Source organism: Enhydra lutris, unplaced genomic scaffold, assembly GCF_002288905.1.
Source record: "Enhydra lutris kenyoni isolate GAN:26980312 unplaced genomic scaffold, ASM228890v2 scaffoldscaffold7, whole genome shotgun sequence".
Lineage (NCBI taxonomy): Eukaryota > Metazoa > Chordata > Mammalia > Carnivora > Mustelidae > Enhydra > Enhydra lutris.
This window is the reverse complement of record NW_019154091.1, coordinates 8,960,989-8,973,081: the sequence shown is the minus strand read 5'-3', so window position 1 is coordinate 8,973,081 and position 12,093 is coordinate 8,960,989. Positions and strand designations below refer to the sequence as shown.

General features: G+C 37.3%; 1 protein-coding gene across 1 annotated transcript in view; it reads right to left on the bottom strand.

Annotated features, from left to right (window-relative positions):
- Positions 1–3,437: 3,437 nt before the first annotated feature.
- The window catches only part of LOC111142154 (FYVE, RhoGEF and PH domain containing 6), a 113,164-nt gene continuing 104,508 nt past the window's right edge, over positions 3,438–12,093 (bottom strand). The window contains exons 19-21 of the mRNA XM_022495143.1: positions 6,499–6,627; positions 5,538–5,686; positions 3,438–3,485 (exon numbers count right to left, since the gene is read on the bottom strand). Coding sequence (XP_022350851.1) covers positions 3,449–3,485; positions 5,538–5,686; positions 6,499–6,627 — 315 coding nt within the window. The 3' untranslated portion in view covers positions 3,438–3,448. The remainder of the gene's footprint in view (positions 3,486–5,537; positions 5,687–6,498; positions 6,628–12,093) is intronic.

The window sequence follows — 12,093 nt, the reverse complement described above, 5'->3', positions numbered from 1 at the left end:
GCATGGGGGTGGTGGTGATGGTGCTGTGTTTGAGTTGCAGATGACAAGAATCCTGTCCTCACCTTCTATGCATTTCAACAACTATCTTCTCTTAAAAGACACAGGATAGGTATTTTGTGAGAAACAGATACAGTATTTACCTTCAAGGCATGTACGGTATAACAAGAGAAACAGGATTTACCTCTCTGGAAATCCTAGTGACTACATTTGACTATAGTGGATCTCAAATTTCAAAAATGGGAGTACAAATTGATCATACTTCAAGACAGATCAACATATGCTGTGATAACATTTACATTTTACCTAAATTACAAAGTAGCAGGCTTTCCCTGCTTAACAAAACCACGCTTTAAAGTTTTCTTCTAAACTTACTCGTTTCATTACTGCTTTATATTAAAGTTGCTCTGATGATCTTATTTTAAGGAACACTACTACATACTCAAAGAATGAAGCTTTTGGTTGAAAAGAGAACTAAGGATCTAGGGCGAAGGACAATAGGATCATACTGGGTGTACTAGAGAATGGGAAAAGAGGTTGGAGAGAGGTTCGGAAATGTCGGATGATGCCTAAGATAACCTTATTTTTCTAAGACTCTAATGGATCCTCTACATTTACAGCTGTCACAGCTAAGGAGGAACCTAGATTGGGGGTGGGGGGGGGCATACCAAGAATGCCACCCCTCCCCCAGTTTAAGCTGGCATCTTTTTTTTTTTTTTTTTTAAAGATTTCATTTATTTGACAGAGAGAGATCACAAGTAGGCAGGGAGGCAGGCAGAGAGAGAGGGCGAAGCAGGCTCCCAGCTGAGCAGAAAGCCCAATGTGGGGCTCAGTCCCAGGACCCTGAGATCATGACCTAAGCTGAAGGCAGAGGCTTTAACCCATTGAGCCACCCAGGCGCCCCTAAGCTGGCATTTCTTATCAAGGTTATTTTAGTCCCTTTTTGCTTAGCTTTACAACTGCTCTTCTTTCTCCTCCTTATGAATAAAAGGAGAAACCTGAAAAGGGTGTGATGGAACACATTCATCAGTGTAACAAATATAGTATTCTTGAGATCCTGGTACTGTGTATTCTTTCTCATAGAATGTGCCTGGGTGGCTTAGTTGGTTAAGCTTCCAACTCTTGATTTTGGCTCAGGTCATGATCTCAGGGTCCTGAGATCAAGCCCCCTCTTGGAGGGGGGGGGGTCTGAGCTCAGCAGGGAGCCTGCTTAAGATTCTCCCTCTCCCTCTGCCCCCTCCAACCAAATGCACCCAATATCATTTTTTTTCTCTAAAATGTTAGCTATCAAGAGATACATTTCTTAAAGTAGCTTTATAATAAAACATAGTTAGGTTTCTCAGTTGACATTAAATGAGCCAAGTTAAATAAATAATTGATCAGCTTTAATAAGTTATGAAGGACTGATGAGTGGGAAAAGGAAACGTAATACCATTCCACATTTAAAACATTTTTTTGGGGGGGATGGTAATATGATAGCTTTCTCAAAAGGCTATATGTATTTTATATTTTCAACCCCCCCCATGGGGTTTTGAATAGCCAATACAATCATACATATATTTTACGTGTAATTAGAATTAACAGAAGTTTGTGCAGTGTTTCTTCTATTTAGATTTATGAATGGTTCTTGATTTAGCCAGCTGTTGGAAGACAAAATAGCCTGGCTGATATTTTTTTAGATTCTGAGGTTTAAGCCAAACCTTCCAGTCAGAAAGCTGAGAGCTCATGAGGAGGGGGGCCAGAACTCCAAATAACTTGTCCTTTGCAAAATGCTAGACCCAAAGAAGAAGGAAACACATTATAAGGTATAACCTTGGTCTCCAAAAAAGTATACACTAAAAGGTGCAAGGATTTTAACATGGAAGCCCTATTTGTGCTCTGTTGATTAAAATTAGTGAGCTCCAAAGAAGTATTAGTTTTCCTACTGTGACAGAAAGACTGGGGAGATGGGATGTGAGGATTGTGGGTGAGGGTGCAACAGGGTTTAAAATGATCCCACAGCAAGAAACAGCCAGAAAAAAATGACAGCAGCCAACTCTAGATTTAGCTGAGATTCTGGTGCTGCAACAAACAACTTCAGTAATTCTCTTGGCAATGGTATCACGCTGAATTAGGAAATACGTTATATAAAAGCAGAAAGGAAAACTCTTGTGCCCTTTTGTGAAATAGTCTATGGATGACCTTGCCTTTTAAGATAATTTATTTTAGCTTAAGCCCAGTCAATAAGTGTATATTATAAACATCAAGAATGACTGTAATCATAGTGTGAATTTCATTTTTCCTCTACTCATCAGGAGTTTTATGTACAAAACAGTTCACATGTTAAATAGTAAGTGCACCAGAATTATGAATATAAATCTTTCCTAATGAGGTGCATTTGGCAACTGGTTGAAGAAATAAAGGATTTGTTTTAATTACCAGGGAGGACATAACACAAAGTAGTATTAAATAACCTTTAGAAAATGAATACAATTTTAGTTAACACTGGCTTAGAATATGTGCTTTTTTGGTACGGTAATTCCAGTTCATCTTTTTTAAAGCACAATATTATAGGGAATGGAAATTCTTTTTAGATGCAAACACCACCACTGACTTGGGCTCAGAACACTTACAATAGCAAAGGATATTGTGTAATATAATACTTGCAGTATTTTTTTAAATAATAATACATTTATGTTTGTGTTGAACTGGTAGCTTTAAAAAAAGGATTAAACTTAATATAAAGACTTGTGTTCCTCTGCAAATGAAAACATCCTCTTTCCTACTCATAGCTTAGTTCAATGACAATTTTCACATTCTATCCCTTTGCTCTAATTCCTTGATGATGTAACATTATCTCATGCCAAAAGAGGTACAACAGAAATACTCTAGATAATTCACTGGAATTTCATTTCACAGTTACTGAGGTAGGAGTTGGCCGTGTGTTTTTCCATTAAAAGATACAAAAATTCATCTAAGTTTATTGACTGAAAAACATACATTTTTTTCATCAGCAGTTTTATAGTAATTCCTAAGCCAAACACTGCATAGAAATTTGCTCCTTGATGTGTGTTTTTTATTTACAAAGACTTAACCTCAAGTAAGAATGTTATACAATGTAACACTACAAAACACACTGAGAAATCTGTGTCACAAACAGTTAATACAGTATACAATATTAAGATAAGTTTTCTAGTTTCTAAAGAAAAGGTACTTCAGAATTCAGTGTGAGTCTCAGAAATAATTCTGACCATGAAGTAAACATCAAAATTTTAATAAATAACATACATGAGAAAACAAACATTAAAAAAAATTACCTTACACCTAACAAAATAATTCACAATATTTGATGAAGATTTTGGCTGGATTTATCTTGGCAGTGTTCATTTATATAAAATTTTTGTACTGCATTTACTCCATTCTGATGAAATTCCACCCATTTGGAATCACAGAAGGGATGAAACCAGTATCGCTACAATATTGTGCCTTCCTGAAATGCTTCTATCCACCTATTGATAAGAGAAATTTGTTAGATTTGCAAAATGCAATCCTCCAATAAATGTTAAGACAATATAGATCACAGCTGTGCCTGTGGATCCACTCCCCTAGCAGTATATTTCAGAAGCTTCCTATACCAAATTAGAATTCTACGTATATGGAAATATCCTTTACTTAGTAATATGGCCAAAAATTTGGCCTGAAAAATTGCATCTTTTATGTACATGAGGTATGAGGAAGGGGCCATTTCATGTAAAAGCTCTGTGAAGTCCTGATGATTCCATTTGTTTGGTTTGGGAAATGAATACATTTGACAAGGCTTTTATTTCAAACCCTTCTGCTTTTGGGAACACCAGCTTTATCTTTGTCTCCTCTCTTAACTCTCTGGGCATCCACAGTCCAGACCTGTTCTAATATTTTCAATGAAAGAGAATCTAACATCTGTTCTACTTCAGTTGATCAAAATTTTGCCTGCAATATGAAGTGTATCAAAAAAAAATTGTTTCAGAGTTTCATAGAAGTCTTTCCAAAATTCATTAGTCTCAAAGTTTTATCTGACAATACCCACAGCTGAAATTATTCAGAAGACACTTCTTGTACCTCCCTAGCACTGTACCTGCTTCTGAACTTACTATGAACATTTGAAACCACTCAATTAGTAAACATAGCCTGTAACAGATTTAGCTCAAATTTCAAGGATAGAATTTTCAAAAATTTAAATGCAAATGGTATAAATTATAAATCATGTCTTTTAAAAAGCTAAAACTTTCCATTAAAATTAATACATTTTAACATTCTATAATTTGTAAAAACACCTCTATGATATTAGTGACTTCAAAGAGAAACTTATAGTTTAGCCTGTATTAATTCTAAATTACAAGCAAGCAGATTTCCTTCACTCAACTACATTCAATCACATTGAAGATTTTTTTACTTTCAACTTAATGATATGAACAAAAGATATTCAAAAGAAATAATTTTTATCAGTTTGATGATGAATACAGATAAAAATCATGAGAAATGTAATTCCTAACAGAATATTAGAATAATTACTCTTTTATCCAAGGTAATTTTTACAGAAAAAATAATTAAGTGACATAATTTTAAATAGTTTTCAGTTCAACTGAAAAAGAATTATTTGGAGTAATAAAAATACACTAGATATCCTAACATAGACTGAAAAAAAAAATCTTACAGCGTACGTGTCACATTGTACCTGATTAATATTCAGGAACATATAATTCTGGTACATTAATTGCCTTAAGAAAAGACAAGCCTTATTTACTTAAGGCGTTCTTTTTTATCTGTATGCACGTTTTAAGCCTTTGAGAACACATGAGCACTAAGCTCAGTGGAAACAAAAACGTGTAACTTGTGAGGCCACAATAAAAATCACATGAAAGATCTGGCGAAAAGGTAAATTGCACTGTTTCGTTTACAAAGGACCTGAATTTCACAGAGATATGCTTATCTATGTTAAACAACCTCATGACATCAAAATAAATATTCTCGTCGGAATTTTGAAGAGACTGTTTAAAAAAGCCTTTACCATCTAAAATGATATCCATTTCCTTCTACTCAGTTATTGGGAACAGCATGGGAGCCTCTTAATGTGTTTGACCCTTTTCCCAAAGAAGTAAGTTAGCAAGCAGCTGTTTAAACTCCCGCTGTTCCATGGCACAATTGAATCGCTGGATTGCCAAAGTCCTGGAATGTTTTAAGAGATGATCCTTACCCTCATTGAAGGAGAGGCCAAATGCCTCAGCTTCCTTTCCTTTCAGCAGAACAGTTTCATGCTGCTTCCTCAGAGGTCACGTATAGACAAAATATTTTGGACAGAACTACCTATTTTCTTTTCCCCTCTGCCTCCTGAAAATATTCCAGATCCTCTTGCGTGGCCTTACAACAGTTCTAAAGACTGAAAAACATGTTAAATCTAACTAATTTGGATCTCTGATTTAAATTCTTAATTGTCCCCACACATGAAAGTAGGTTATTTTAAAATCAATCATGTGACAACTTGAAACTCATGTATAAAAGAAAAATATGTCTAAATTACTTACTTCTGAGCTGAGTGAGCATCGTCTGCTTTGAACACATAAAATAACATGTTTTTGTGTAGTAACTGGAACACTCTGGACTCTGAATTCTCATCTTTGACTTGAGCGACAGTGAATCCTAGTAAAGGCTGACTCTCTAAAGCTGCCACGTCCTAATTAAAAAAAGGCACAAAGGGAGATGGGATATTAAATTGATAACAAAATTCAGATTTGCAAACTCTTGAACTGTATAGCTATAATTTAATTTCATATACACATATATAAAACAACGATAATTCTTTATTTTTCATTTTCATTTATTCAGCAATATTAAGCTGACCACTCCCCACCTATCTCATGAGTCAGACACTGTGCTAAACAGTTTTCAATGTGTTCACATCCATTGAGTATCACATACTTCCCTATAGCCATGTGAGGTAGGTAATTACTTTCATTTTATGGATGCAGAAATCAAGCTGGGGAAGTGATTTATCCTGTCCCACTAAGGAGGGGCTTGGCTCCTAGAGCAGTGGTTTTTATAGGATTTTACTGGAACACAGGGTGATCAGACAGTTGAAAAGGGTAATGTTAGAGCAAATAGCCAGCCATTGTTTATAACCCAAACAAAGTATCTTATCTAAGCTTGAGGCCTGACGCGTGTAATCTTGGAATAGTCAAGGGAGTGTCAACCAAGACAGCTTGGTAAAAAGGATAAGAACCTTTGCCTTTAGTGAAGTTCTTAGTAGCCACATGACACCAAAAAAAGTTGTATTTTAATATTACGGAAAATTCCTAACATTTTTGAGTAAGAGCTCTAGGACACTGTTGACATTAAAAATCGCAGCAACAACATCTCCCCCTCCAAAAGCAAAGCAAAACAAAAAAATACACAAAACAAATAGATTAAACAGATACTGTAATTATTTCCAATTGGCATTATAAAACCAGACCCCACAATTATTCATCTTTAGATTTCAGATCTTACCTCACTTGCAGCGTATGTATACAGCACTTTATTTTTTATGACAAACCACAAGTGTTTCCAAGGTTTTTTATTGCCCTTTGATCTGTACAAGTAGCCACTCATGGAAGAATCTTCCGTGTTTGCTGATACCTACATAAGCAAACTCCATGTATAGTTTAATGGTTTTCAAAGAAACAAAAGGTAAAGTAACAAATTGCTTTTGATCACTGGTGATGAGAGTAATAACTGTAATAATATAATGTTAGAGAATAAAATGGTTTATTTTCAAAGTCTGCTACTATGGGGCACCTGGGTGGCTCAGTCAGTTAAGCATCTGCCTTCTGCTCAGGGTCCTGGGATGGAGCCCCATATTAGGCTCCCTCCTCAGCAGAGAGCCTGCTTCTCCCTCTCCCTCTGCTTGTGCTCTCTCTCCCTCTCTCTCAAATAAGGTAAAAAAAAAACCTTAAAAAACAAAAACAAAAACAAAACGAAATCTGCTACTATACAAATTGAATACTGCTATTACCACGGGCATAAAATACCCTTCTGTTTAGAAGCAGTTCCAGCATATCGGGGCACCCAGGTGGCTCAGTCTGTTAAGCATCCAACTCTTGATTTTGGCTCAGGTTATGATCAAGGGCTCTGCCCTGGGTGTGTAGCCTGCTTAGGATTCTCTGCCCTTCCCCACCACTTCTCTTAAAAAACATAAAACCATTCCAGCATTCTGCCTGGTTTAAGTGAGCTTGCATATATGTATTTCTTTGTGGTGTCACTTATTTTCTGAGTTGCCAGAGAAAGAAAAATAACTCTAAAGATCAGAAATGCTTTTTGAGGGGCGCCTGGGTGGCTCAGTGGGTTAAGCCTCTGCCTTCGGCTCAGGTCATGATCCCAGGGTCCTGGGATCAAGCCCCGCATCGGGCTCTCTGCTCAGTGGAGAGCCTGCTTCCTCCTCTATCTCTGCCTGCCTCTCTGCCTACTTGTGATCTCTGTCTGTCAAATAAATAAATAAAATATTAAAAAAAAAAAAAAAAAAAAAAAAGAAATGCTTTTTGAACATTGCATTTTTGGGACTGTATATGTTGTTTACTGTTCTTGGTATTTTACAATATTAGGTTAAATTATTTAAACCTTTAACGCTTCCTGAAATAATTTTTTGGACTTATATAAACTATTAACGGGGTGACTGGGTGGTTCAGTCGTTAAGCATTTGCCTTCGGCTTGGGTCATGATCCTGGGGTCTTGGGATGAGCCCTGCATTGGGCTCCCTGCTCAGTGGGAAGCCTGTTTCTCCTTCTCTCACTCCCCTGCTTATGTTCTCTCTCTCACTGTGTCTCCCTCTGTCAAATAAAATCTTAAAAAAAAAACAACAAAAAAAAACACTTTTTTTTTTTTTTTTTAAAGATTTTACTTATCCATTTGAGAGAGAGAGTGAGAGACAACATGAGAGAGGAGAAGGTCAGAGGGAGAAGCAGACTCCTCGTAGAGCTGGGAGCCCGATGCGGACCTCAATCCTGGGACTCCAGGATCATGACCTGAGCCGAAGGCAGTCGCTTAACCAACTGAGCCACCCGGGCACCCAAAACAAAACTATTAACAGAGAAATAAACGGAAAATTCAATTATTCATGGTGATTTTAAGGATTAGTTTCTGATCCCCAAATTTTGTCTGAGAGAAGCTTATTTTGTTTCATAAAAAGATGAAAATATCTTAATCTCTGGGCAAAAAGGTAGTAAGCTCTCAATGATTATAATCTGGCAGTTGAAATTTCTCTTTTTAGCACAGAACAACAGAATTAAAAAGCCAAGTTTAGGAATTGTGTTATTAGTAGAATGGTGAACAGATTTTTTGTTTCTTTTTTTTTTATTTTTTTATTTTTTTATTTTAAAGATTTTATTTATTCATTTGACAGAGAGAGATCACAAGTAGAGAGGCAGGCAGAGAGAGAGAGAGAGAGAGAGAAGGAAGCAGGCTCCCTGCTGAGCAGAGAGCCGGATGTGGGACTCGATCCCAGGACCCTGAGATCACGACCTGAGCCGAAGGCAGCGGCTCAACCCACTGAGCCACCCAGGCGCCCCAGATTTTTTGTTTCTTAAAGTTTATTTATTTTAGAGAAAGTGTGCTCGAGTGAGTGAATGCATGTAGGGGTGGGGCAGAGGGAGAGGGAGAGAGAATCCTCAGATTCCCTGCTGAGCAGGGAGCCTGATGCAGGGCTCTATCCCAGGACCCTGAGATCAGGACCTGAGCCGAAATCAAGAGTCAGCCGCTCAACCAACTGACTTAGCCAGATGCCCCTAGAATGGTGAACAGATTTTTAAGGTGGTTCCCCATGATCTTTGCCTCTGATCATCACACTACTACCCCTTGTGTGTGGGGAGGACCTGTGACTTACTCCTAACCAAGAGAATATGGGGAATATGATGGCATGTCACTCCCATGATTATGTTACATTCTATAAAACTCCATATTGCTAGTAGATGGGCTCTAGAGACTTTCTCCCATGCTGGCTTTTAAAAAGTAGTTGTTTGGGGAGGCTTGTATGCCATGGAACTGAGTGGAAACTCCAGGCAAAAGCCAGCAGGAGGCCAGCACCCTCAGTTTCATAACTGAAAGGAAATGAATTCTGCTAACAACCTGAGTGAGCTTGGAAGTGGACCCCTCCCTAGTTAGCCTTGCGATGAGAACTCAACATTGGCCAACACCTTGACTGTGGTCCTGCAGAGATCCCAGCTATGACTGGACTCCTGAGATAATAAATGTTTGTTGTTTTAAGCCATTAAGGTTGTGGTAATTCATTATGTGGCAACAGAAAACAAATTCAGGTGGATTCTATGAATTTTAAAAGTCTACCTTTAGGGGCGCCCGGGTGGCTCAGTGGGTTAAAGCCTCTGCCTTTGGCTCAGGTCATGATCCCAGGGTCCTGGGATCAAGCCCCGAATCAGGCTCTCTGCTCAGTAGGGAGCCTGCTTCCTCCTCTCTCTCTGCCTGCCTCTCTGCCTACCTGTGATCTCTGTCAAATAAATAAATAAAATCTTAAAAAAAAAAGTCTATCTTTAATCATGTATCAATTGTATTAATTTCTTACAAACTTTATGAGGATGATATATTATTGTCTAGTGAAAAATTTAATATCTCATGTTAAATTAGAAATATCTGTTAAGTCCAAGTATATTTGTATGAAGTGACACACTTGTAGAAGACAAATGGTTTTTTTAAAATTATAATGTTTACATTCAAATGAGATTTTGCTTAAAATGTAGTTACATTGAGATACTACTATGTAATTATGTTACATGTTACTGTCATTGATCAAAATATTCTGTATGCTCCTCTTTTGAAATATGCTTAACTTAGTTGATTAACTGAAAAAGAGTATCAGTCACAATACTGGATAGTCATGCATAGTCCTTTATTATCTTTTTTTAGAAGAGATTTTATTTATTTATTTATTTATTTATTTATTGAGAGCACAAGTGGTGGGGAGGGGCACAGGGAGAAGGAGAGAGAATTTCGGTGTGAGGTCTTGATCCCATGACCTGGAGATCATGACCTGAGCTGAAATCAAGAGTTGGACGCTTAACTGTCCTGATGCCCCTGTCCTCTATTATCCTTTTAAAAATAAAATTGGTCTTAAGCAGCTTAATCACATGAGTCACAAAGCTTCCCTTCCAGTGATTTGATTATTTAAAATACAAATCAAGTCTAACTCAAGACACATAGCTTGCCATTACTGAGCCTACTGAGGCTCTGAATGGAATTCTAAAAACGAGGAGTTTCTAAAGATGTCTTGAATATTACTGGAATAAAAACACAACTTCCCAATTTCTTAAAAAGTTAAACCTAAATTACTATATGACCAGGCAATCATACTCCTAGATATATTATTAAGACAAATGTCCACATGGTAATATGTTCACACGTTTATAGCACCATTATTCATAAAAACCCAAAGGCAGGAACAACTCAGATGTCCATCAACAGATGAATGGATAAATTGTGGTATATGCATATAATAGAGTATTATTCACAAATAAAAAGAAACAAAGTACTGACTCGTGCTATAACTTAGGTGAACCTCTAAAATACTGTGAGAAATGAAAATAGACACAAAAGGTCGTGTATTATATGATTCCTTTTATTTTTTTTAAAGATTTTATTTATTTATTTGAGAGGGAGAGAGTGTGTGCACAAGTTGTGGGGAGGGACAAAGGGAGAGGGAAAAGCAGACTCCCCATTGAGGAGGAAGACCCAATGCTGGGCTTGATCCCAGGACCCTGAGATCATGACCAGAGGTAGACGCTTAACCAACTGAGCCATCCAGGTACCCTCGTGTGTGTGTGTGTGTGTGTGTGTGTGTGTGTGTGTATTTATTTATTTTTTTACGATTTTATTTATCTATGATAGAGATAGCAAGAGAGGGAACACAAGCACAGAGGAGCTGCAGAAGGAGAAGCAGACTCTCTGCTAAGCAGGAAGCCCGATATGGGGCTCAATTCCAGGATGCTGGGATCATGACCTGAGCTGAAGACAGATGCTTAACCTCTGAGCTATTCTGGAGCCCTTATATATTTTTAAAAGAAAACTCTACACCAAGTGTGGGGCTCAAACTTAGGACCCTGAGATCAAAAGTCACATGCTCTACCCACTGACCTGGCAAGGCACCCCTGAATTGTATCCTTTAAGTAGTTAATTATAAGTTACGTGAATTTCACCTCAATTACAAGTAAAAAGACAAAAATCACAGCTTCCCAAGTAGAAAACTTTTACTTTTATAGTACTTAACTGGTTAAATTATTTTTCTCAGTTTGGTTGCAAAGGAGAAAGCAGTGGTTCTCAAAATTTAGTATACATCCAAATCACAGAGAATGCTTGCTGAAGTTCCTGATTCTGTAGACTTTGGGTGGGGCCTAGGAATTTCCATTTCTAGTAAGTTCTCAGGTGATGCTGATGTGCTGCTTTGGAGAACACCTTGACAGCCAGTGGAGCAAAGGAAGAAATGGCTGCTGCAGTCAGGAAGTAGGGATTTGACAGTGGAAGGTCAGTTTGTGTGGTTGGGTGGAAAGATGTACAAAATGTGACTGGAGTCAGGCTGGGTCTAGTCTAGACTGGAAATAGTTTTGTAACTAGCACTGTGGAGCTTAGACTGACAAGAAGAGCAAATTTAAGAATTATATTTATAAACTGTGACATTAGCATGGACAGGCGAACAATTATAGAAAACTGAAAACTATTTCCATTGGTTAAGCACCTTAAAGTTCTGAAAGTCAATTTAGATTCAGGAACTGAGTGACAGAAGAGACAGTTCAGAGTACTAAATTGGCTCAACCAGTTTAAGAAACTTGGCAATTAGAACTTTATGTCCTCTTATTACTATTTCATGAGACTGGCTATATGGATCATTTCCTAGTGTTTTAATGGCCATGATGGAATACACTCAATTTTACATAAAGAACATGATCTTTTTAGAGTTGTTTGCTTCCATTTTCCACTGTAGAACTCTTCTAGAGTAACCAAGTAAGAGAACAAAATTTAAAACTCTACTCTGCTGGCCTCAAAACTGGTAGAACTAATTAATAAACTAAAAAAAAAAAAAAAAAAAAAAAAAAAAAAAAAAAAAAA